Here is a 27,759-nt window from a genome sequence, read left to right as displayed (position 1 = left end):
ATCAGCAACAATATAGTGTACAAAAAGTATAAACAACCACATGAAATATTTGCACATTCCAAGCCTCATATTAGTTTTGGACTTGTAAATTCAGTATGAGTATTATTTGATTTAATGTAATGTATAAAATTGTAACAAGAGAACAATGAGATACCAGTTGAATGTTCTTTTTCAGGTTCTATGTAAACTTCTCAAAGTTGCAAATCTTAATTGATCTAAAATTATGAATACTTTTTACACTTTTAGTTTTTTATTTCTTTGTTTTATGAGTTTATTAGACTATATATATATATATATATATATATATATATATATATATATATATATATATATATATATATATATATATATATATATATATATATATACATATACATATATATATATATATATATATATATATATATATATATATATATATATATATATATATATATATATTATTACATACATACATACATACATACATACATACATACATACATACATACATACATACATACATACATACATACATACATACATATATAAATATATACATACATAATGTTAATATTTTAATTTTAGATTAAATATATTTTTGTTTTTTTTAGTGCCATGATTTTTCATAATTAATTATAGATAATGACCTCTAACAAATTTTTTTTATTCAAGTTGTAAAAAACAAACAATACTTGTTATCTTGATGATAAAAGCATATTTAAGTCATTCTAATTTAGCATTAAAATGTCATGACATTAAGACTGTAAATATAGTGATCTTTTTTGCAGTAATAGTTTTTTTTTTTTTTTTTTTTACAGAAAGAAATAACTGTGTAGTTTGAGCTGTTTATTTTTCTTGATTTTCCCTGATTTTTATAATTTTTATTTATTTGGAGGGAAAACAATTCTTTTTTTAGATTGGCATAAATAATATATTAGTTAAATATTAGGCTTTGTTAAAGTTTTAAAATAATGTTTATGTATTTTAATTTATTGTTTTATTTTGTATTCTATCTATTCTTCTATAAGAGTTCATTATGCTATAGACTAAAGTCTTAAATTTGTTTTGTTATTTTAAAAGTACTCTTATAGTGAAAATGATTTCTTTTGTAAAGACTATTTTTCAGTCTATTTTGACATCTGTTTTCATATGGTAATGATTTGATTTTGAGTTACTAAGGTTTGATTTGTGTGAAGTTTTAAAACTAAGAGAAGTTCTATGATGTAAAGTAATTTAAATTAACACTTTTAAAAGTTTTGCATCTAAAAAAGTTTAATTAGGAGGTTTAATAGGCTTTTAAGTACTAAATTAAGTTTTTGATGTTCCTTTTTGCTGCTATATGATAATTATTAAAATGTAGTTTTTGATATAAATTTTTTAAATTTAGTGTGTGTGTTGTGTATGTGTATACATATACATATATATATACACACATACATATACATACACATACATACATACATACATACATACATACATACATACATACATACATACATACATACATACATACATACATACATACATACATACATACATACATGCATACATACATATTTATATATATACATTTACATATACATATATATTCTTAATAATGCTTAAGAATGGGGGAGGTGTTGGCTGATATTTATCGCGATGATCATCTGCTAGAGAGGGGCAGTGATGTATGGATGGAAGCTAACCAATCATCTGCTATACTTTTTGAAAAGTCAAAGATATCTGCACTTAGAGGTAAGCATTTGATATGTTTTTAATAAAAATGTTTTAAAATATTATCAAATATTTTTGGTGATAGTTTTTTTATACTACATTACATTAGATGCACTTTTTCAAAAGAAAATTTTTAATTTTACTGTAAAAGTTAATTAAATTTGATGGGATTACTTATATTATAATAAAAATAAAGTCTAATTTATAATCTAATATTTGTTATTATTTATGCTGTTTTATCACACTGTTCAGCGATTAAACTTAATTATATTTTACACTGTTAATGTTTTTAGATATTTTTGTAGAATTACAACAATTGTTTTACTAATGCTATTGGTTTCTTCTAATTATCAGTTATTAATTTTTTTTTATTGGTTATTATAATATTTTGTAATTATTATACTATTTCTTAGAAACCATTATATTATTTCTTATTAATTATTATTTATTAGGCCTGCCAAACTTATGTTTAGTTTTTTTATACTTAAATCTTCGTATTTTAATATAATTTTAGTTTCATTAATATTTTAGGTGAACGTGAAAATGTCCAAAAAAAAACATTTACAAAATGGGTAAATTCTCATTTACAAAAAGTTGAGGCTCACATCAATGACTTATATCATGACTTTCAAGATGGTCGCCAACTTATTCTACTATTAGAAATATTGTCAGCAACAAAACTGGTAATTTTATTGTAAACTTTTTAGGTAGATTTTTTGTCTTCTTTTTTACTTTTCATAAATTAAGAAGTTTGCTATAATAATTTTTTTAGCCACGTCCAAGTAGAGGACGAATGAGGATTCACTTTCTTGAGAATGTAGAGCATGCATTAGCTTTCTTAAAGAAAAAAGAAGTAAAAAGCTAATATTTTATTTTACTTTTTTGCCAAAATTCAAAGGAAATTAGTTATTAAAATTTATTTTTAATATTAAAGGTTCAGCTCACTAATATTGGAAATCATGATATTGTTGATGGAAATCCAAAAATTACACTAGGGCTGATTTGGACAATTATTTTACGGTTTCAGGTTGGTTTTTCTTTAGTATATTTATGTGCAAAACTCAAAAAATGTTTAAAGAAAATTTTTGTTAAATTTAAAAATTTAATGTTAAAGTTTAAATTAAAGTTAAAATTTAGTGTTAAAATAAAATTCTAATGTTAAATGTATTTTGATCTGAAAGTTCTAATAAATTATTTTTTTTTTTGCAAAATAAGGTTACAAATATTTACTGATTTCTCTACATTATGATTAAAAAAAAAATTTAAAAAAACGTAGTTTGTTTTATGCAAATGATTTTTCAATTTAACAAAAGTAAACTTTTGTGGCAGTTCAAATTTTAACTTTGGGAAAAATTATAAAATTTCCTTTTTTGAGAAAATGAGCTTTTAATTATTGAAACTTATTTTTTTCATCAATAACTCCAAATATTAAATAATTCTAAAAATAATTTAAACATTTTATTATTTGTAAACACACAAAAACATTTTATTTGGAATTTATTTGAATTGGCAATTAAAAAAAAAAAAAAAAAAAAAAAAAAAGGTTTAAAAAAAGATTGTATAAAAGTAAGATCAGTTTCCCGTAATGAGGCCTTTAAAAGTTTACAGATCAACATTTGATTTGATTTGAGAAGCTCATAAAAAGTGATTTCTTTTACAATTTGATACTTTAAAGGGTAAAATTTGATTGCCTGTAGAAATGGAGCAGGGGTGTATAAACATTTTTTTTTCCAATAGGCCATAAGAATTTTAGGTAATGTAATGCGGTTAAAGTGTAAGTTAGAAGTCTTAGTCTCAGCATAAGATGTTGAATTTTATTAATTGAGCTCAAACAGTAGGTTTGGTCCAATGTGCTTCAAAATGGAAAAGATAATCAGAGAGAGTCTCAGCGTTCACTCAGAGCAATCGTCAGCATTTCATATCAAATCCTCATTATTTCATATCAAACTCACTTTATTGGTACTGTTTATTAGTAATAAATTATCTTGGAAAAATGTTAGATGGTTAAAGATAAATATATGGTATGTCAGAAGGAGATTTTAAAGATTTCTAGCAGGAGGCTGTACATGGAATGATTTTAGTGAGTTAATATTAGCTACAGCCAAAGTTACTGAAAAAATATTATCTGTAACTGTAACTATTCTAGAGTTTAAAACCAAAGGTGATCTTATTTTTGTGTTTAACCAACAAAGAGTAGTAAGAGAAGCAAAATTCTACAAATTTATTTTTTTAAATGTTTTTTAAAGTAAATTAAAATGATTCAGAAATAATTATAGATATTCTGTAGAATATTTAGCATTCTACATTAAAAATAAATCTGAGAAATTAAATGATTTTTAAGTATATCAGCCAGGTACCTGTCACAATCTTAGGTTTATGGTCTATGTCATACACTTCCTAATGCTTAATATGATATCACAATTATTGAATACCTTATGTATTTATAGTAGATATTTGCTATGCATCTGCCTCCCTTAAAATCAGCAAAGTAGAACATGCTGTTCTCAACAATTTAAATGCATTCAAAGTTGTTGAGAGAATTCAATTAAAGTGATTCACTAAAGGAATGTTGGTTATTCTTTATGCTTACAGGGCACACCAAACCTGTTTAAGAACAGTATTCAGCAAGCAATGTAGTTGTTTTAAGCTCATACATGCATTTCATTCAACTGGTTAGCAAGACTGTGCAGAAAGAAACATTAGTTTGATTGAAAACTTTGTTCTCATTTTTCACTATGAATATTTAAGACAAAATGTTCTTTTGGTAGTCAGGGAACATATGATAGATAGATAACAAAAGATAGGTAGCAACCTGAACTGGTAAACTTGAGGCCAAAATTAAAAATATATGTAAGGGTTATGGTTTATTGAAAACTATTAACTTTTTTTTTTTTTGTTAAGATGAAACAAAAATTTACTTGTAAATATAGTTTAAGTCAAAATAACAAAATTTGGCCATTACCCAATATTTTGAAAATTGACCATTAACCAAAACAACTAAAATTTTGTATTTAACCTATTTAAAGATGGTAAAACAGGGCTTCAGTTTACTTATTTATCCATAAAAATCTACTAATGATTATTAATGTATAAATTTCATTCTGCACGAAAATATCACTAAAAGTATGTAAAAATGCAAATTTCAAAAAGTAAAAATGCACTCAATGAGTTGTTTGATTAAAGGAATGAATTTTTATTTATTTAGACAAATTTAGACATGATTTTTTTTTTTAAACAGATGTAAATAGTAAGTGAAATAACTTAAAATATTGCCTTCTAATGGCTGTCACCTCTGTTACTCCCTCACATGCTGCATGTTTAATCTCAAAAACATATCTTAAATTTACAATGGTAAAATATTTTTGCACAAATATTTAAAATTAGCATATCACTTGTTTTTTAAGATTCAAGATATAATGGTGGAAACTGATTCCTCAGAGCAACGATCTGCAAAAGATGCTCTTCTTCTTTGGTGTCAATCAAAAACCCAAGGGTAGGTTTTTCCTAAAACATAATAATACTTTATAGAAATTTTTTTAATCTCTGTTATAAAACAAACTATAAGTTGAAAAAATAGTAAAATAAATATGGTACTGAAATTATTTTAATAATTATATTATTATGAATAAAATTTAAAAATCATTGAAAAATGAATTCAAAAAATGTTTTTTGTAATCACCTACAAGTTATTCTAGGCCAATTCAACTAACTTATTTTACATCTTTACTATCTCAGATTTTAATTAATTTTCGGTATGCAAGCTCATATTCAAGAAAAAAAAAATTCACTCCAAATTTTAGTGTTTAACTTCTTACAGTTTTAGATATATTGATACCCAATCCCTTTCTTGGCCTTTTTTATCAACACCATTTTTTTTTAAGCACATTACACCATGTAATTAGCTTTAACTTATGTAATATTTGTTCAATAGTGAAGAAGTTTAGTGAAAATCAATAGTTATTTTTTAGGGTGTAGAATTCAAAAATGATGACTCAAACACCACAAAATGAAAACTTCTATATAAAAATACTAAAATTAAAATGTAATAATAATTAACAATCTTAAAAGGTTTGATAAAAGTTTAGTTCTAGTTTTTAGTTTGCTTAGCTGTCTTCAATGCTTTGGTGCTCAATCTCACTTATGTTGTGTTGTCTTCCTGTGACAGTTGTTGAAATATTAGTTGAAAACAATAAGTTTTTTGATGATACCCAACACACATTATCTCTTTAAGGACAATAATATAACCTTGAGGGGTACATGGAATCTTACTTGAAAGTCTTCACTTTCAATATCTATCTCTTCAACTAGTCTGATCCATGGTTTGTTATCATATATCAAAGACTCTGAAGTTCATATTCATAAACAGGCATTATTTAGTAATGTCATTAGCTTAGAAATTCAAGACAAATGAATATTCCAAATTATTTAGAATCAACTCGAGTTCCAATTTTTGCACTACTTATAGGGATGAAATTGTAATAGCTAAAAGTGCCCGGTAGTATTTTTGCAGTTGTGTATCTAAGGATTCAAACATGATATCTGTTTCACTTCATATTATCATGTTTGACTCTTTAGATACGTAGTAAAAACTAATTCTTACGATTTCATTTAAGCAATTATCAAATATTGCAGATGCTGTAAGTATATGATTGTTTGTTCTATGATAGCTAGCAATTGAATTAGTCTTTTCACAGTCCTACCAATATCATTATGAGGTGATTACTGTGATTTGTTACATTTCATCATAAAGTTTCGTTCATGGTGGCATAAATTTATAAAGTTTTTATAGTTTTTCTATTGGCCAACACTCTCTTCTGAAAAATGAGCAGTTTCTGTTTTCTGAGAAATATGGGTTTTAACATGCTCAATCATAAACTTTATAACATGATATACCATATCTACATTATGCATTAAATAATCAGATATGAAGTATATTAAATTGCATTTAAAGGATATTATTTACTTTGTAATAAACTGCTTTTGGTTGAAATGTTGTTTGAATTTTGTTCCAGTTGAAACTGTGCATTTTGTCTTGTACAACAAACCTGTAACTTTCTGTAAAATCGCAGAAGACAAAGACCTCAGTACTCTTTAAGTCATTTTTAAACTTTATTTAAGGATTTTTTGCCATATAGAAATGAACAGTAAATTTTTGTAACTTATTTATCAGAGTTTATATGAAGCTGCTTGTGGTTTCAATTGAACTGGATAACTGCTTTTAAAATTAACATGCAATTCTTCTAGATTTGAGAGAATCAAATGCTTTTGGAAGTGAGATCTTCAAGCTACACTCACAAAGTCTTTTTAACATTTTTCCTGCTGTTTTCATCTCTAAATTAAAGTTCAATGTTTTTATCTGCAGTCTCTTGAGACATTCATTTTTTTTTAGGGAAAGATATAATCCCATTTTTCTGAAACAATTTGCATAATATCTGCACCATATAATTAGTAATATTAAGCTCTTCATCAATATATTCATTAGACCATGAAATTGGAACCAGTATTTTAGTTGTTGAACTTGGATCTTTATATTTTTCCTTTGACTTTTCCTATAAGTATATCCATGACATTTGCCTTTTGTTGAACTCCTTTTGAAAATTTATTAAGAATCTTCTTGGCCTAACTGAATAGGATCTATATTTAAAGTGTTTGCAGTTCCTAATTTTACTATTTATTGAACTTGTAATAATTTCTTTTTATTGAGAGCAAATCTTGAGTTGCTATTCACAGCTTGCATTTTAAGAGGACTTATGTTCATAGATTTCAAAGAAAAAATAAGAAAAAATTTCAGCTATCAAACAATATAAATTTTATAGAATCTTACAGGCATCTCAAAATATACTTCTATTTGTACAGGGCATCAAAAAACTTAAGAAAATTGTTGTATCATCTTAAAATTCAATTTTTTTAACAGAAGCTTTGATTTTGTACAGTTTTGGTCATCATTTTTAAATTTTACACCCTAAAAAATAGGTACGAACTTTCACCACTATTGAATAAATATTACATAAGTTTAAACTAATTGTGTGATGTAATATGCTTAAAAATAAATGGCACTGAAAATATCAGTTAAGAAAAAGAGTTTGCAAATGCTCAGAAATTGGATGGTAAAACAGTGGAAACAACTATTAAGTCAAGAAAGAAATTGGGGGCAGAGTATCAATATATCTAAAACCGTAAGGATTTAAACACTAAAATTTGAAGTGAAGTTTTTTTTTTTTTAAAAAAAATCATTCAACTCTGAGATGACTTGGTGTCAAAAAAAAAAATTTCTGATTGATTTGACAGGGAATGACACCTACTTTTAATAACAAACTATATACCATATTAATTTTTTTATTTTTTAATCTCTTTGATTGAAAAGTTCCAATATTACTGCATTTTTTTTGTTATTAGAAGAAGTTGTACTGCTCATATTCAGAATGCTTCTTTGAGTTGGAGCAGGTTAAGTTCACATGAACTCAACCTGCTCCAAGTTTTGACTCTATTGTTGACAAAGATAAAGATTCCAACAAATAAATTAATATACTTTAATTTCTTCTTGATAAGTTTATCAATAAGTCTACTTCTTCTGACTTCTTCTGACTAGTAGTGAATATTGTTGGAATTCACTTGTATTCAGAGTCAGACTTGGTTCCCATCCGTCATTTTATCCAACAAAACAAAAAGAATTTTTGTTTTAATTGCAAAAAATGGCGGATGAGGAAGTTATTAACAAGTTTTTTGCTTGTCTGATGCATGATGAAAATCCCAAGATAACAAAAAGACAATACTTAAGAACACTTTTAAAAGTTGTGGCAAGATCAATACTGAATAATATGCTGACATAATGTAATCTTCTTAATTAAATTTTTTTATAGCTATTCTAATGTGAATGTCACAAATTTTACAACAAGTTGGAGAGATGGATTAGCTTTTAATGCTATTATCCACAAACACAGGTATTCATAAATTGTTTGAATAATTTTGTAGTATCCAGTCATTTTTTTCTGGTTTACATGTGTTTTGTTAAACTTCTTCATCAGGCCAGATCTAGTTGATATGAAAAAGTTGGTGAAAGAAGATCCTATCACAAACTTAAATATGGCTTTTGATACTGCAGAACGAGAGCTTGGTGTTTTTCCACTTCTAGAAGCTCCAGGTAGTTACAATTTTTTTTTTCAATAAATATGTTATTTATAAAAGTAATGTAATTTACTATTAAAGAATATGTGTATAATGTGTATTTATGCAGTAGTCAAAATAATAATGTCACCACACTACATTTTTCCTTTAGATGTTTGTGTTGATTATCCAGATGAAAAATCTATAATGACATATGTTGCAACCTACTATCAGTATTTCTCAAAGATGAAGCAAGTGGAGGTTTCTGGCAGTCGAATACAGAATGTAAATTTTTCATTTCTCATTACAAATAGTTTAATTTTTTAAAGCTTAAATTGTTTTTTCTTTTAATCATAGAATAAATTTTCATCAATGATTACAGTTATATTTATGTATACTTTTATATTTTATTAGGTAATCAAGCAAGTTCTAGACAATGAAAAGCTGGTTAATGATTATGAGAGATTGAGTTCATTATTAATGGAATGGATTCAAGCACGTATTCTTATGCTTCAAAATCACTCATTTGGAAATTCTCTATTAGTTGTACAGCAGCAGCTTGCAGAGTTCAACTTGTACAGAACACAAGAAAAACCTCCAAAGTAAATTTTTTGTTTTTTAAATTCAATCAGAAGAAAATAATAAACATTTAGTCCTTTTTACTAAGTGGAGAAATTGCATCTGCAAACAAAAATGGAATAATATACTCACCCTTCTGATTTCTTTATAATTTCTTTACCTTTTATATTGAGTTTTTAAATCTCCTCTGTATCTGCCATAAAACTCCTCATTTTTATATAGATTCTATGTTTTATTATCATTTGCAAAATGGTTTGATTATTTTCCCTCTTGTGTTTACTAGTTGAAAAAAAGTTCATTTTGTATAAAACTGTTGTTAAATATAAGCAGAAGATTTTTTAAGGCAAAAACATTCAATTATAAGTAAAAGAGAATATATTGAGAGCAAAAAAGTAAGAAAAGAAGGATTAATTAAAGCATCATACCATATGTCTGTTTTATATCCAAATAATGTAATATTAAACTTGATATATATATCTTAACTTAGATATGTTGAAAAAGGCAACATAGAGGTGCTGATGTTTGAAATAACAAGCAAGCTTCGGTTAAATCATCAAAAAATGTACAATCCACCAGATGCTTTCATGGTTAATGAAATCAATAAAGCTTGGCAACAACTTGAAAAAGAAGAACACAGTTGTGAGGTTGCGCTGCGAAAAGAGCTTGTTCGACAACAGCAGCTTGAACAACTTGCAAGTCGATTTGCACGTAAAGCAAAGCTACGTGAGGCTTGGCTCAAGGAAAACAGCAAGCTATTGCAAATTGATAACTTTGGTGATGATTTGCCATCGGTTGAAGCTTCTGTGAAAAAACATGAAGCAATTGAAACAGACATTAGAGTTAGTTATATGGCTAAAGTTTTTGGATTTTATTAAATTTGCAGTGATTCATACTATAATGGTTGGTAATTGTTTGTGTTTCTTTTTTACTCTTTCCCAGGCCTATGTTGCAAGAATTTCTGGTGTTCTACATCTCTGCGATCAATTAAAAAAAGAAAACTATCACATGACAGAATCGTTTGTGCAATGGACAAACCAAATTGAATTAAATTGGCAAGAACTTCTGAAGTTGTTAAAGTTTCGAGGGTTGCGATTAGAAAAGCATCTTCAAATTCATAAAATATTTCAAGAAATGATTTATATTATTGACTGGATGGCTGACTTAAAGGCAAGTTAGATGATTTGTCCTCGGTTTTTTTTTTCTCTTAAACTTACTTGAAAATATCCTTTTATTTCATCATTAATTTTAGAGGCTTAGAGATTTTATAAATTTTAGACTGTTCTTCAATCTGAAGATTATGGAAAACATCTAGTAAGTGTCGAAGATCTTCTGCAAAAGCATAGTCTGCTTGAAGCAGATATCTCTGCCCAATCTGACCGAGTAAAAGCAATAAATAATAATGCAGATGTGTTTTTAGAAACAGCCCAAAAAGATGAAACAGATGGTAATATTTTAGTATTATAAATCCAGAGGGTAGAAAGAAAGAATACTGACATATTTTAGTAATATGTCAGTATTCTTTCTTTCTACCCTCTGGATTTAAACCTTATCAGAATTAACATTTAAAATTTCAAGACCCAATTCCCTCTACCTGTGAAAGCAAAAAGAATAAAAAGCTCTCAAATACTGAATGCAATGGATTTAACACATTTTTGTTAGGGTACTTAAATGATTGATAAAAAAAACTCTTATTTAATTGTTTTAGGTTATAAACCAAACATTGAAGCTATCAAATCCCATCAGGATGAGTTGCAGAAAAATTATGATATTCTATGTAATTTATCCTTGAAACGGAGACAGCGATTAGAAGAATCTCTGCAGCTCCATACATTTTATAGAGACCTTGAAGAAGAGGACATCTGGCTGAGTGAAAAAGAATATTTTGTCTCATCAACAGAATATGGACATGACTTACACACCACTGCTCTTTTGTTACAGCAACACAAGGTTTACTCCTCTTTTGTGTCAACTCTAATCTCGAGGAATCTAAAATATATTCTAAAATATATTTCTTAGATATATTCTAAAAGATATCTCTTGTGAAAATCACATCACAAGATATATAGAATTATCTCTTATAAATACTATAGGTTTAAGTTTTCACATTATAGCTTTACAAATAATATTTTTATTAAATAGACTTTGGAAGAAGAGTTATCAGCCAAGAAACCACTTACTGAAATCTTACTTGAACATGGAAATGCATTAGTTGTCAAGATGCCATATGCTAAAGAGAGGATCAGGGAATTGTCACAAGGTCTTGAAAAAAAATGGAAGTCTGTAGATGAAACTTCAAAGCAGCGTATAAAAAGACTTGAAGAAGTGCTTAATCTGCATCAAGTAATTATTTTAAATTTGTTTACAAGTTTTTGTGAATAAAAGTTTATTTACTTAACATAAAATTTAATTGATTTCATTTTTAGTTTTTTAGTGACTGTCGTGAAATTGAGGCAGATATGAATGAGTTTGAGGCTCCAGTTGCAAGTGATGATTGGGGTCATGATGAACAATCAGTCAGTGAATTGATAAGAAACTATCAGGTAAACATTTGCTTTGCTTTTATTCACTTTGTCATGATGGAACTCTATAATGATGGAGCTCCAATCTGTTCTTGTTTTAAAAGTGTATTACACCACAAGTAAGAGTAAGAAACCAAAAAAATGGTAAAAATAAAGTAAATTTTTTATGAAAAGCAAATATTTTGCACTAGTATTTCTATTATTGTAATCATCTTGTGTAGATTTTAAAGTTACTCAACTGATTTTTAGAAACTCTCTACTGAAGTAGGCACTTTAAATGATGCTATACAGTCTGTTCAAGAGCTTAGATTGAATACGTTAGGAGAACAGGTATATTCTTTTATTCCCTAATAAATTTTAAATTTCTTTATTGGTTTCTTTTTTTTATTTGTTGCTTTATCTACTTTTTTTTTAAACGATTTTTTAAAATAAGTTATAAAAGTTATCTGTTTTTTTTTTTAATCATTATAGTTTTAGTTCTATCATTCTGTTACATTTCATATCCTATGTATTACATACTCCACATGCATTACATACTCTACATGCATTATCCTATTTAAAATGTTTACAGGTGCTGTTTCTTCACATAAGTCCAATCCTCATAAAATACATTTACATACTTTTTTATGTTTCTAATCTTTATAACTGAACATGAAACTTAAAAACTAGTCAAAATTTTCTTCAAAGCTTTTTTGAAGTTAAAGGTTAAAAACAACTATTTTTACTGCAGGATCAAGAATCACCAGAAGTTTTAAGCTTCCTTAACAGGTATGGTAAATTCTTCAACAAGCTTTAACATGAGTAAATTAGATAAGTTTTAGTATTAGAAGGTTTTTTTATTGTAATTATTTTTTTATAGTCTTCGTGAGCACTATGCTACTTTGCAAAAAAAAATTGATGAGCGAATGAAAAAACTATACGAATGTCTTGCTCTATATAAATTGTATAGTGAAGCAGATATTGTAAGAACATGGGTTATTGAGAGAAGTTCACAGCTTAAGACCTATTTGAAATTGGAGCGAAGTTATGATTTAGAGAGATGTACTATAGTGCAACATAAGTTTGAAGGATTTGAACAGGTTTTGTAATTGTTAAGATTGCTATTGTTGGTGTAAATGTTATTGTTTTCTATATCTTTTTTTTTTTAATCTTTTTTTTCTTTTTTTTTTCTTTTATCATAGGAGTTAAATGCAAACAAAGAAAGGATGAAAGTTGTTAATGATATGGCTGACACAATATTAAAAGATGATTCTGAAGCATCAAAACAGTTGTCTTCAAGAATAAATGACTTAAACAGCATGTATATCTTTCCTTTCTTCAGTCTCTTCTGTATTTTTTCAGACCTTTTATATGACCAGGGTTAAATTGACAAATATTTAGTGATTTACACATTGGGGAGGGGAGGAGAAGGATAATGTGTTTTATGTTAATATTTTTACCTTGCATAAGAATGAAATTTTTTTTTTAAGTTTCAAGTAAAAAACCTTTAAAATGTTTATCAATAAGTTTCAAAGAAGAGTGAAGAAGAAAAAAAAAAGAGCTGTCTTAACATTCTGATAATTTTAGACCCAATTACTTTGTAATGGTAAATTTCTTTCTTTTTTAAAAAAAATTTTCAAATGCTTATTACACAAATAATTATCACACAAATTTGATAACCATTTTAAAACATTTTTAAATAAAATTTCTTTTTTGGTATTTAAATTGTTTATAAAAACAGTGCAAAAAGTTTAACTATTGATTAAAATTAAACAACATGAACAATCAGTAACAAAATTTGTATCAAAAGCTCCTCCAAGTATGATATCACTGTTTTCTTTGCCTTTTTCAAATTTATAGTTTCTGATTTGAAATTAGGTCACAACATAAAGCATAACCATTAGAACATATGCATGCAGAATATAGAGAGTGTGTAATGCTTAACAAATCTTTAAAAAAAATTTTTTTCTTTCTTTGTCAGGTGGGACTCATTAAAGAAAGAAGCTGATGAAAAAAAGAAAGAACTCAATGCTTGTTTGTTGATTCAAACCATTTACAGTGAAATCACTGAAACACAGGTTTTTTTCATTTCCATCTTCTGTATTGTGTTTTTGAAAAAAAAAAAACAAAAAACAAATTTGATTGCAGCAATTACAAATATGAATTAAATCTAGCATAGACCAGATACAAAATTTTTTTTTTTGAAAAAGAAGTTTTTTAATCTCAGCTTAAAAACATTTTCCTTCATTAATGTTTTTCAAGTCTGAAATTGAAGCTCGTTCAGTTTAACTCATTTTAGTAAAGTACATCTTTTCTAATTGCAGCTGTTTTTGAATAAAAGCTCTTCATATTATAGGTCCTTTTATAATAAGTCTTTTCTCAAATTATGTGAATATAATTCCCTTTTTAATGATTGTTGTTTGTTGAAATGATACTTGAGTATAGATAGGTTATAAATATTACAGTTGTACAGGTACTAGCAGGGTACAAATGGTTAGTTGCATTAAAAACTGCTTGAAAATTGCTTTTTTTTTATTATTATTTTTGATTATTCTGCTAGAGTTGGATTGTAGAGAAATCTGGTTTACTTGCATCTGTTGAAGATCCTGGTGCTGATTTGTCAAGTGTAATTGTACTACAGCGTCGTCTACATAGCATAGAGCGTGACATTGCCTCTTTACCTTCAAAGGTCATTATTTTTAAAACGTTTAGCATTGTTATAAGTATAGTTAGAATGTTTGCAAGAAGTAAGAAGTTTGAATGTTCACAATCAAGTGTTAAACTTCAGTGTTAGAAGGTATAAATAATGATAAAAAATTCTTTTTGAAGTTTTAAAAGCACATCAAATCTTCTATTACAAAACATCTTTAAATTTTAGACTTCAATTATAAAATCATTTTTTAATGTTAACTTGTAAAAATTGTTAATTCCACAAAATTGTGCAGTTTTACAGTTTTCTAGAACAAAATGGTGTAATGATATTAACTTTAGTATTTAATACTATAATATACTCACAGTTATGCAGTACCAAATATCATAGCATACAATATATACTGATTGTTACATGACACCAAAAATTATGTAAGTATTTAGCAAGAATAGGAAAAGTAACAAATTACTTTGCAGAAAGATTTGCTCAAAAGTAAAATTTGAATAATCAAGACAGTTCAAATGTGTTACCTTTGCATCTTGTACCTTATATTTTTTTAACTATAAAATTTTTTTAGTTGCAAGATCTGCACTCTCAAGCTGTAAATCTCTCAAGGGAATATCCAGAAGAAGCCATTAATATTCAAGCAAAATTTGATGACATGCAATCTGCATGGGAAAATCTATCAAAAATGGTGTGTGAAAAATTAAGTTAAAAACAAGTTTGATTTTTTTAATCTTAATTTTGTTATCTTTTGTTGTAGTTTTAATTTTTTTTTTTGTTAATAATCAGTTTTCTTTTATAATTCATATTGTTGAAAATATTAGCTGCAATTTTTTACAGTTTTTAAGAACAAAAGATGTTTATAATATTAAAATGTAGGTGAAAGAAAAGAATGACTCCTTAGTTGAAACTGGCGAGCTTAAGCGGTTTATCATTTCACTTGATGACTTCTTGTCTTGGTTGCAACACATATCAGAGGCTTGTTCTTCAGAAGATTTACCTCAAAGTTTATCTGAAGTTGAATCATTACTAGATGCTCATTTTGAGTTAAAGGTTCAAAGTTTTTAAAATACAGAAATATTCTTTCCTTTTAATATTTTTATCATAGTAAAGATAAATAAAAATGTTTACTAAATGAATAGTTATTTTTTGTTATTGTTAATTCTTGTTTATTATTTTTCTTGTTTTTGTTATTTTTTGTTATTGCTTCTTGTTTTTATTGTTTCCTGTTATTATTTCTTTTCATATTATTTTTTGTTAATTGTTAATTATTATTATTATTGTTAATTATTATTATTATTGTTATTATTGTTATTATTATTGTTGTTATTATTACTATTATTATTATTATTATTATTATTATTATTATTATTATTATTATTATTATTATTATTATTATTATTATTATTATTATTATTATTATTATTATTATTATTATTTATTGATATAGTTATTTCTTGTTGTAACTATTTCTTGTTATTATTATTTATTGTTATTACTATTATTTATTGCTATTATTATTTATTAGACTATCATTGAACAGCATAATGATGATTACAATTCATTAGTATCTGAAGGTCCAAAGTATATACATGATGATCATAATGATCTTCAAACGCAGTCATTGCGTCAGCAAATGATTGATTTAAAAGAAGATTGGACGCAGTTGCATGTTTTATGGGATGCAAGAAAAGTTTTACTTGAGCAAAGCATGAATCATCAAGTGATTTTTTTTTTTTTTAAGATTAAATTTTAACTTTTTTTAAGAAAAAAGATGTTTATGAAATTTATTGATAATTTATTTAAGAAAGGTGTTTTGACCTTTAGTTGATAATCAAAATTAATGTATTTGTAATTCTAATTTGCACTTATATCTGATTAAGTTAAAATACTTCATATATATTTTTGAAAGTATTGATTTATTTCATTTTCATTTCTTATTCTTAGAAAAGGTTCATAAAAAGTATTGAGAAGTATTTGTAGTTGGTGTTACTTGTTGTAAGTTAGTGCAGTTCATGTAGCTAGAAAGTTATTTGCTTATACTTATATAGCAGTTACTTAAAATTATACCTGTTTTTTTAATTTCTTATTTGTCATATTGTTTATTTCATTTTCTTGATATACACTGTACTGTTACTGGTTAGATTTTTAAAGAATGACTTAAAAAACTGCTAAAATATCCAGCAAATACATGTAGAATATGTTTATAACCAAATAGTTATTAGGTGACCTTCAAACAGGTCATCAAAGCATAGGAAATTTGAAACACTCATACAAAAGCAATAAAAATCCTAGTTTAATTACTTTCTCTACATAAAATAATGTATAGGCCTAGCAGGTTCATCTTTGTGCCCATTTTGCATATAACTTTTTTTTTCCTATTTCCCTCCTTTTGAAACCAATTTCTTTCCATTTCTGTTTGTCAATTATACTTCTCTTTCTTTTATATGTTATTGACTTTTGTCTCAGCCAAAATTGGCAAAACCAAATAGGCATATTTGATTTGGTATGATCAATTATGGGGATGATATAGCTTTTAAATTATCAAACTAGTATATTATCTTTAATGCTGGCTCGTTCTGAACAGTAGCTTCAGCCTAGTTGCTTGTACATAGAAGTTAACTCGTGTTAATAGTATTTTTGGCATTGTCACAATACTCAGATGATCAATTAAATTTACATGAAAAAGATAACAGAACAGTACTGTTGTCTTGATTAAGTCAACCACAAGGTTAGAATCATGGTTACCAAGTGATAACAGAACAACACTGTTGTCTTGATTAAATCAATCAAGTAATAAGAGTATAAGTTTTTTATGTGTACATTTTGTAATAAAATGTTGCATGGAAGAAAAATTTTTTTTCACTTATCCAAAACAAATTGCTGACCAGTCCAATCTGGCGGACTATCACTAATAAAGCAATTTCAAAAGTTTGCTTGAGGAAACACAAATGTATCTGCCACTTACTTACAGCAATACAGTTGCTATTGATGCAATTACTTCCAATTTCTTTGCCCCTTTTTTCCAACCTTCTTGTAATGCTTTTGAACAGTGGTGACACTCATTCATCAATGTTATAGATGTCCTGGCACTCAAAATAAAAATACTTAACATGTATCATCAGTTTATTGACATTTGTCTGGTTAAAGCTAGTAGCTCTCAATAAATTTAAAAGAATCCAAACAAGTCAGAGTCAGTTGTTTTGACATAAGAAGTTTCTCTTTGTCACATAAAACTTGCTTCACCTCCTTCATCAGGTTTTACATCAGTAACCTTTATTAGGTTTTGCATCACCATACCCTTTGTTTATTAGGTTTTGCATCACCATACCCTTTGTTTATTAGGATTTGCATCACCATACCCTTTGTTTATTAGGATTTGCATCACCATACCCCTTTGTTTAAACTGATGTTTTACGAAACTGTTTAACATTTATGATAGGCATTAAAGTTTTAAGACTTTAAAGCCACACCATAAATATTTGCTGTGCACCATAACAGTTTAAAATATTACCATCATTTTTATGCCACAAGTTTTTTATGTTAGGCCGCAAGTTAGCTATAGTTCAACTAAAAGGATTATGAAAAAACTAATGGTTAGAATGGTGATAAGTTAAGAACAGATGAGGTTCATGTAATCATTATTATAGTTGTTGTTTGTTTACCCTTTTTATGTTTGTTATTTGATTTATATAATTTTAATTGTTATTTCAATTTATTATTAGTATTAGTTGTTTGGACTTATACACTTGTTATATATTGTTCAGCTATTTCAATGTTGTGTGTCATAATTTATGTACATTAGAATATATAGAATAAGTTCAAATAGAAGTATACCAGTATTAAATAAATTGAAGTATTAAAGGAGTTTAACTTTTGATTGTTTTATTATTAAATTTTTTGTGAGAAGTTTCTTTCTTTTTTTTTAAGATTTTAAAATCTTATCTCTAATATTAAGGTCTCTTTTTTTAGCTTTTTTTACGAGATTCTAAACAAAGTGAAGCTATCCTTGGACAGCAAGAACTTTTTTTGTCAAAGCAACGCACTACTGTGAGTCAAATTATTTTGTTAAGTTTATAACAATCTTTATGATAAAATGATACCTGAAAAAACATTAAAAAACTGTTTGTGTTAGAAATTGTAAAAAGGCATTGAAAAAAAAAGTAAAAAAAAAAAAAGAAAAATGTATCAGAGATATTTTAAATAATGATTGCTGATATTTGTGGCAGTAATAGTGGTTATTTTAATAATGAAGAAAAAGAAAGAAGAAGAAAAAAAAAGAGAAGAAAACAGGGGTTAACTGATGATATCCCATATATTCTAGTGTTTAGATAAAGATTTTAAGCTGTTTATATTGAGTCAAAATAGTCATCTTGACCTATACACTAAGTTGACTTATATGGTATATAGATCAGCTCAGTGTATAAACTCAGTATATAAATTGATTCAATGTATAAGAAATCTCTGTGTTTAAGTCCAAAATGATGAAAAGAAATTTATTAAAATTGAAATGTTTTCCTTTTTATTTTTAGCCAACTGCAGATGCGCTGCAAGAAGAGATTAAGAAGTTGGAAGAGTTTTTTAACAAAATGGCAACACATGATGATAAGATAAATCATCTTTTAAACTTTGCTGAACAACTTTGTCAAAGTAATCATTACGCTAAAGAAAAGATTGCAGAAAAAGCAAATATTATTAATGAAAAGTGAGAATAGTTCCCTTTGATTTTCTGACTTTCTACTGCTTTTTAAAGTTTCTATTGAAAAGTTTGAGTTTTGGTTGTTTTTCTATTTTTTGCCCTTCAATATTTTTAGCCGTAAGGCAAATCGTGAACAAGCAGAAAATTTGCTGGCTGAACTTTTGCAAGATTTACAATTAAAGCAGTTTCTTGAGGATTCAAGCGAGGTAAATTTCAATGTAGAAATGATTAGGTATATATAATTTATATTTAACATTAAAAAAAGTTATTCGCAGTTACTCACTTCTAAAAGTTTTTGACTCAGGTAATAGACTGGATGAATGAGCGCTTGCAATCGGCATCAGATGAATCCTACAAGGAATCAACAAATGTAAGAAGTAAGCTCATAAAACATTCCGTATTTGAAGCTGAACTTGATGCTAACAAGGTGAAGATGGATATTTTGAAAGAGGTAAATTGATCGGGTGTAAATTTTTTTTTTTTTTTTCTTTTTCTCTTTCTTGTTTTTAAATAGTGTTTGATATTTTAGAATGGGAAAGAAATTATTAAATCAAATGTAAATTCAATACCAACTATAGAAGAGCGCTTGGAAAAAATAGACACATTGTGGGAAAAATTAAACAAGGTAATGGTTGATTTAGAATGGGGAAAAAATGTTAACAATATAAATATATCTAGCAAAATATTTTATATAGCAAATAATTGAAGTATATTAAAATTATTATACTAGTAATTTTCATACTTTAGTAAATGTTTGTGAGATTTTATACCAGCTAGTCAACTTTAATTTGAGTTATTTGAAAAAAGCCCCGGTAATTCATTTATTAAAAAAAATAAAAGTAATTCAATTAAGTTAGATTATTCCTCAATAATTAACTAAAAAAAATTCTTTGTTTTTAAAAGCATAAAATTAAATATGATTTCATTTTGAGCTTTAATCCTTTAAAAGAGTTTCTTTTGATTTTTCTTTTAAAAAAAGACGTCATTTTATTTGCTTTTAATTTTGAGTTTTTGTGTTAGGAAAAGAATAAAAATCTTTTTATAAATTTTAAACAAAATTAGACAAAAATACGAATTTGTGGTATTTACATGTTATTTTGTTTTATCTACGTAAGATGAACCATTTTCCAAAAGTTTCTAGAACAAGTAAACTTTTTTGGGTTTTATGTGGGTTTTGTTAATAGACATTTCATTTAGACATCAAAGGAGAAGAGAATCTATTTAACTGAAGCTAGTCGTCAACAACAATTTAATGCAGAAATAGTAAATCTAGACAAATGGATTAGTGAGATACACAGCCAAATTTCTGATAAAGAAACTGGTACTGATATAGTAACAGCACGAGATCTTTTTGACAAACACAAAGTATGTGAGCCCAAACATTAAGTCAGTTCTATGACTACTAACCTAAATATTGATTTAGTATTTATATATACTATTAATATTTATACATAATGTAAATATTGATAATAAATATGATTTATTGTTTTAATATTTTATTTATAAAACCTTTTTCTTATAGCGCATTGAATCTGATGTTTCTCTAAAGAAGCATAGAATGATTGATCTATGTGCCAACCCTCAGGAAGTTGATGAAGAAAAGATTGTTGCAGAAAAAAAAATAATGGAAGAAAGGTTTCCTTTAAGTTTTATTTTTTATTTATTTATTTTTATGTGATATTTAGTATGTTACATCTATTACATTAGCTTAGCTTAATGTTGCATCTATCATGCTGGCTTTGCTTCATGTTGCACTTGTCATGTTAGCCTTCATGCTGCACTTATCATGCCAGCTTTGCTTCATGTTACATCCATGTTTTAGCTTTACATCCTAGTACACCCACCATTTTAACTTTTTCATTTTACATCTGTTACACCCATTAGCTTAGCAATTGTTTTAAACTAGAATATACAAGATGAAGTTTTTTTAATTAACAATGAATTTAAAACTTGCTTTTTTAGGTTCCAATTCTTAGAGCAGCCATTGGCTGAGAGGAGGGAATTATTAGAAAAATCTTTAAGATATTATCAATACAAGCGTGATGTTGAAGATGCACAAGTATGCCCAATGCTTTTTGTTAATATATAAGATTATACATATGATAAATATAGAGCATTTAAAAAAGGAAAAAGTTTCTCAATCCTTTTCTTTTGATTTTGATAGGTTTGGATTGAAGAAAAAGAACCAACACTTCAGTCAAAAAATTTTGGTAGTAGATTGCATGATGTTCAGCGTTCTAAAAAACGACATTTGGTTGGTTTTAAGTTTTTCTTTTTGTTGTGATAAAATCAAGTTTTCATTGAAAATCAAATTATTTTTTTTACTTAATATTTCTTTGTAACATCTTTGTAATGTTTCTTTGTAACCGCAAATAAATGTTTCAAATGTTTTTTTCTCTCCTTAGGTTCCTTTAATATAATGATATCTTTATTACAAAATTATGTTAAGCACTCATGTAAGACTGGGTTTTTTAGATTTTATGCAATGAAATTTGTGGTCATGAACCTTTGATTGTTGCAATAGTTGAGCGTGGCAATGATATGATTAATGAAAAACATGCTAGGTCTGATGAAATAGAGTTACTTAAAAATGCGCTAAGTACAAAGTGGGACTATTTAAAAGACCTTTCAAACAAGTATCAAGCAAATCTTGATGAGTCTTTGCTAGCCAAGCAGGTAACAATTTGACTAGATAGGCTTTAAATTGTTCCTCATTTGGTTCTTCTATGTAATGAATGAATCCATGTTTTAAAATTTCCTTTTCAGTATTTCTTTGATGCTGCAGAAGCCGAATCTTGGTTGAGTGAAAAAGAATTATTTTTAATTGGGGATGATCGAGGCAAAGACCAAGAGCATGTTCAAAACATGATAAAAAGTCATTTAGCTCTTGAAAATGCAATTGCACTTTATGATCGTTCTATTGCAGACCTTGCAGCTGCAGTGCAGAACCTTGTTACACATAATCATCCAGAAAGGTATTGGTTTTGTTGTGAAAGATGACTTGTTGTGAATGTTGTGAATGAAATGTTGTGAAAAAAACAAATACAAATCTGAAATCTTAGTGTTTTTGACCAATTTACTTTTATCTTTTTCTTTAAGTGATGTTGCACAGGTGACACAAGCAAGACTGGAGCAGCTTTATTTACATATAAAGGAATTAGCAAAAGAGCGACAAGAAAAACTTGATGAGAACTTAAAACTTCTCCTTTTTCAGCGTGAAGTGCAGGACCTTGAGTTGTGGATTGCTGACAGAGAGGTTTTTTTTAAAAAATTTTAAGTCTTGTTTATGAATACTGTTAATGTTTTTCTTTTCTAAAATAAATTTTAATGTTTGAGTTGATATAAAAGTATGAAGGCATTTCGTGTAAAATAACTGCGTTTTTGTACTAATCAACAAAATTTAGCTCTGGTGGATTTGCCAAGTTTTATAGACTTACTTTTGTCTTCAGGAAAAGTAAGTTTTTCAATTTGATAAAAATTGAACAAACTTAAAAAATAATAAACTTTACAAATAATTTTGAGTATAAAAAAATAACTCTTTGTTGGATCAATCATGAGTTTAATTCTATTATGGAAAATCAACTTGCACACTCAAAATCTAAAATTACTACTGTGATGATGTATTACTACTGTACTAATGTATTACTATTATTAACATAATAAATACATACAATAATAATGATAACAGCTTGTAAGTTGCAGTTATAAAATTTAAGCTTTAATTTTCATTTTTCCTTTGAAGACTCAATCTCTATATTTTATATTGCATTAGGTGATAGCAAGCTCCCAAGATATCGGTCAAGATTATGATCAGATTCAGATGTTAGAAGAAAGGTTTGCACGTTTCTCTAATGAGACCAGATTAACAGGTAAAGATAGAGTGCAGACAATTAATGCTGTTGTAGATCAATTATTAGCAGCAGATCATTCAGATTCAGCTGTAATATCTGAATGGAAAGACAAGCTAAACCGACTGTGGGACTGCTTACTTGAACTGCTTGACACCAGAAAAGAAGTGAGTTTACCCTAAGAAAGAATAATCTACAGAAATCTATAGAATCTGTTTTCTATAATCTATAGAAATCTGTTTTACTATATCTATTCCTTAATCAATAGAAATCCTTCCTTAATCTATAGAAATCTGTTTTTCTATATTTAACTCTTAAAATTTTTTAGCTTTTAGCTGCAGGTCATGAGTACCACAAATTCTTTCACGTAGCTAAGGAAACATTGAGCATGATAGATGACAAAGAGAAAACTATCACAGAGGATTTAGGCAGGGACCAGCAATCTGTATATACACTGCAAAGATATCACAAAGCTTTTGAATCTGACCTCAAACCTTTAGGATTGCAAGTAAGATATCAAAATAGTAGAATTATTTTGAGATAAAATAAGGTTTGAATTCCTTTTGTAGAGTTAATAATGTAGTAAGGAGATGGTTTTGTAAACATTTTTTTACAGGTGGAAGGTATCCATGAGTTTGCTTCAAAATTAAAGGCTCATTATGCTGGCGATCATTATGTCACTCTGACAGACAAAGAAGCAGAAGTTGTAAAAGCATGGGAAGAGTTATTACAACGGGTTCATATTCGGACTCAACGTCTTGAGCAGTCAAATGTTTATCAAGAGTGGTTGATGTTAGTCCATGACCTTTTGCTATGGATACAAGATATCAGGCTGCAGATAGATTCTGATGATAAACCCAAGTAAGATCAATTTGTCTAAAAGTAGATATTAATATTGAAAGTAGATATTAATATTGAAAGAATATGGAAAATAAAAACACTAGAGTGTCACACTGTTTTTGAAAAAAAAAAATTCACCTCTAAAAATGTTTCTCCACGAGCTTAGGATACTCTACAAATAATTTCAGCACAGTTAAATAGTATCTAGATGTCTCCTTAAGGTCCTCTGAAGATTTGAAACTTTCAAAAAAATAGTATGTTCCTACGCATATTAGTGTACACTTGTATCATACTCCAAATGGCTCAACTCAATAGAAATCATACTTTATTCTTTCAAATCATTAAGTATTTGCTATATAGTATAGACATTAGACAGCTCTTGGCTATCAAAAAGATCACCCTCAAAATGATTGCAATGTTTTTGCATCTCTTGGCACAGATGGTATTGATATCAAAAAATGCTATGTAAGAAAAGGCTCAGTCTAACTCAATATAAATTGAGTATCTTTTCAGTCAAATTAAAAAGCTGGCAGAACACATGCGACATGGTTTACTAGCAAAATTTTGCAAGGTGCTGCAGTCAACAACATACAACTCATTCAACCCCTGAATAATATTATAATGAAGCTCTGCTTTCAATTAGAACAAACTACATGAAATGTAGAATTGCATGTTTCATCGTACTGGTAAAATGAATATCTTATCATTAAATTCTATACTGTACCAGTAAACCAATATAGTTATAATGTTGATTTACCTATATGGGGCAGACTGTAATGCTCAGTGGTTCGTTTTCATTCAGGCTAATTATGTTGGGATTGTTTTTCAAATAATAGAATTAACATTTCATATTGTTTGGGCAAAAGCTGGAAAGAACTATAATGGCTATAAATACAAAAACTAATCTAATGAACAATTTACAAGTTTGAAAACTGAAAATTTATGTATTCTTTGTTGTTAAATATCTATTCATAGATTCTTTGCAAGGTATAAGAAAACAGTAACTATGATTACTAATAAATATTTTTTGGGACACTTTAACTAGCATGCACACACACAAAAAATGTTTTTTAAAATGTTTTTTTATAGGGATATTCCTGATTGTGATCATCTGATGAGTATTCATCAGGTACGTAAGTCAGAGATGGATGCCAAAGAAGAAAAATTCAGCACTGCTTTTAAAGTTGCAAATGAACTGTTAGAAATGGAACTTTTTAATGTGAAAGAGAAAGTTGAAAACCTGCACGAAAGAAAAGCAATGCTCGAAGAAGAATGGGATGTCCATTGGGAAGATCTGCAATTAAGTATGCTCTCATTTTTGCTGTTCTTGAAAAACTTAGGATTGTTGAGTGTTCTTCAAAACAAAACAAACTATTTATGGTTGTCATTTTTATCATGCTTTTGGATGCACCATTTTATTATTCATTGATAATATATTTGCACATCCTACTTCTAATACAGAATACAGCGTTCAATGAGGTTCTTTTAATTAAGGTATAAAATTTTTTTCTTAAATGTTTTTTTTCAGCATCAGAAGTAATGCAGTTTGCAAGAGAGGCTCACCTAGCAGAAGAATGGGTTGTTCAAAATAGCCACTTCATCAATGGCAAAGAATTTGATGTTTGTTGATAAAACTTATAATTAGTTGGTTTTTTTAAGTTTCTCCTCTTAAAGTTGTTGCTTTTGTAAAAAAAAATTTTTTGCAGGGTTTATCAGTGGATGAAATAATGAAACTCATCGAAAAACATTCAAACTTTGAGCATTTGCTGTCCAATCAAGAAGATCGTTTTCATGCATTAGAGCGCCTTACAACATTCGAACTAAGGAATGCTAGACAAAAGCAACTCGAAGCTGCTAAAAAAGAAAAAGAAGAAAAAGATCGACTTGGTATATTTCTTTATATTTTGTAATTTTATTGTTTTTCTCGATCTTTATTGTCACGATTGATTACTATTCTCCAAGCGTTGATACTTTTAGAGCGCGAGCTTGCTGAAAGTAAACAGCTGGAACTCGAAGCTCAAAGAACGAAAGAACAAAACGAAAAACTGTTGCAAGAAGCTGAAACAGTGCAAGTGACCTTAATTTCTTCAGTGGTATGTAAAATTTCCTTGTCAAATAATATAGTAAATAAGCAACGATCTCTCTATATATTCAACTATTTTTTTATAATACATTATCAAAAAATTGTTGAATATTGTAGATTGTTGTTGTTGAAAAATTGTAGAGACCGTCGCTATACATAAAAATGATAAATGTTTGATAGTTCGTGTATGTATCATAAATCTGGCACATTCATACACGTACAACATACAAAGCATCGACATTTGTTTTAACCAAATAATTCTGTTTTTAAAAATTTTAATTTATTTCAAAAGATTGGTGTTTTAGTTTTTACTTTAATCGTTTTTATTCGTGGTTAACAGAAAAACCAAATGCTGATACTTATAGTATATTGTGAGAGGTGGCCCTAATTTGATTAAAAAAAAAAAAAAAAAAATGAAATTGTTGATTAAATAATATGTAACTTTGGGTCTATTTCTTAATAGCAATCAACTCCTCCAGCAACACCTCCTACAAAAGTTAAAAATCCCGAAGATAAGAAAACAGGTAAAAAAAGTTTTTTTTATTTATTTTTTTTAAAGCAGTCAGAACTTTTAATTTTATTAAATTTTTTTTTTGTTGTTCTTGATACAAGATCCAAAGAAAGAGGAGAACGAGATAAAAATCAAGGGGCTTATTTCAAGAAAACCCACGAAGGAAGCACAAAACAAAAAAGCGCACCAGAGGTAAATAAAGAATAGTCGACATTATTTATGAAAAGATAAACGGGCATAAAATGTTACGTTTAATTCACTTGAAGTTAAAACTAAAAATTGATAAATAGAGAGAATTAATAAATATAAAAATTGATATATATATATATATATATATATATATATATATATATATATATATATATATATATATATATAGAGAGAGAGAGAGAGAGAGAGAGAGAGAGAGAGAGAGAGAGAGAGAGAGAGAGAGAGAGAGAGAGAGAGAGAGAGAGAGAGAGAGAGAGAGAGAGAGAGAGAGAGAGAGAGAGAGAGAGAGAGAGAGAGAGAGAGAGAGAGAGAGAGAGAGAGAGAGAGAGAGAGAGAGAGAGAGAGAGAGAGAGAGATGACTATGAGTAAATTAGCATTAAACCTGGTGAAATGTTATTTTTTACTTTAGGGTTTGGAAAGAATATTTTGCAGTCTTAAAAAATCATTCTTTATTTTTTTACAAAGAAGAACAAGATGCATCGCAGGTAGATGATTTAAAATTTTATTTTTAGTTTTTACCTTATTTTTACTTTCTCTGTCATTTTAATTTCCATGTTATAAAATTTACGTTAAAAAAAAAGCGTTACTCTAAAAGATTGTTGTACTAAACACAGGATGGCAACGCGTTGTCTGAGTTTAATTTAAACGAATGTCAAGTGGAAGTGGCTTCAGACTATCACAAGAAAAAACACACTTTTCGCATAAAATTATATAACGGCTGTGAATACTTGATAAACACAAAATCTGCTGACGAAATGTCACTTTGGATACAAAATATTAGAGGATGTGCGGTTGACTCTAATGTTACTGATGAAGAATTTAGAAAACGGCTGGCGACAATAAATAGCCCACCGCATCCATCTTCTGTTGGTAGCCCTCAAGAGGAGGTTCAGAATAAGAAAGAAAAAGAGAAGAAGAAAAGTAGCACCTCGTTGTTTAAGATGCGAAAAGCTAATAAAACCGAAAAACCTTAAAGCATTTTTATCGTTTTTATTGTTAATTGTATTTATTTTTATCGCAATGCACTTTCTAGGTTTTA

At 27.5% G+C, this 27,759-nt stretch overlaps 1 protein-coding gene across 2 annotated transcripts; it reads left to right on the top strand.

Moving 5' to 3' along the window:
* Positions 1–27,759, top strand: LOC145185547 (spectrin beta chain, non-erythrocytic 1-like). 2 transcript variants are annotated; one of them, XM_090097159.1, is made up of 48 exons: positions 1–93; positions 1,589–1,716; positions 2,227–2,378; positions 2,468–2,548; positions 2,630–2,722; positions 5,100–5,188; positions 8,556–8,636; positions 8,721–8,836; positions 8,972–9,084; positions 9,214–9,401; positions 9,866–10,217; positions 10,318–10,545; positions 10,654–10,822; positions 11,084–11,325; positions 11,518–11,718; positions 11,802–11,918; positions 12,147–12,227; positions 12,628–12,665; positions 12,757–12,976; positions 13,079–13,197; positions 13,858–13,954; positions 14,437–14,565; positions 15,104–15,220; positions 15,409–15,582; positions 16,058–16,252; positions 18,502–18,579; positions 19,062–19,234; positions 19,344–19,434; positions 19,533–19,679; positions 19,758–19,853; positions 20,426–20,593; positions 20,751–20,863; positions 21,191–21,287; positions 21,393–21,482; positions 21,704–21,904; positions 21,995–22,203; positions 22,328–22,484; positions 23,001–23,243; positions 23,405–23,584; positions 23,693–23,937; positions 25,006–25,220; positions 25,445–25,536; positions 25,623–25,803; positions 25,894–26,009; positions 26,463–26,523; positions 26,612–26,702; positions 27,130–27,205; positions 27,335–27,759. In XM_090097159.1, exons 2-48 carry the CDS (start codon positions 1,590–1,592, stop codon positions 27,692–27,694), a joined length of 6,999 nt encoding a protein of 2,332 aa, XP_089953285.1. In that variant the 5' UTR covers positions 1–93; position 1,589; the 3' UTR covers positions 27,695–27,759. The 2 variants fall into 2 exon arrangements, with proteins under 2 accessions (XP_089953285.1, XP_089953284.1); XM_090097158.1 differs by lacking the exon at positions 1–93 and having other exon boundaries at positions 1,364–1,716.

The sequence above is a fragment of the Hydra viridissima genome, unplaced genomic scaffold (genome assembly GCF_058129835.1).
Source record: "Hydra viridissima isolate aposymbiotic clone 2 unplaced genomic scaffold, HvirCarnegie_v1 scaffold_9, whole genome shotgun sequence".
NCBI classification, from domain to species: Eukaryota; Metazoa; Cnidaria; class Hydrozoa; order Anthoathecata; family Hydridae; genus Hydra; species Hydra viridissima.
The sequence above is the reverse complement of the archived record's forward strand: the minus strand, read 5'-3'. Positions and strand labels throughout refer to the sequence as shown.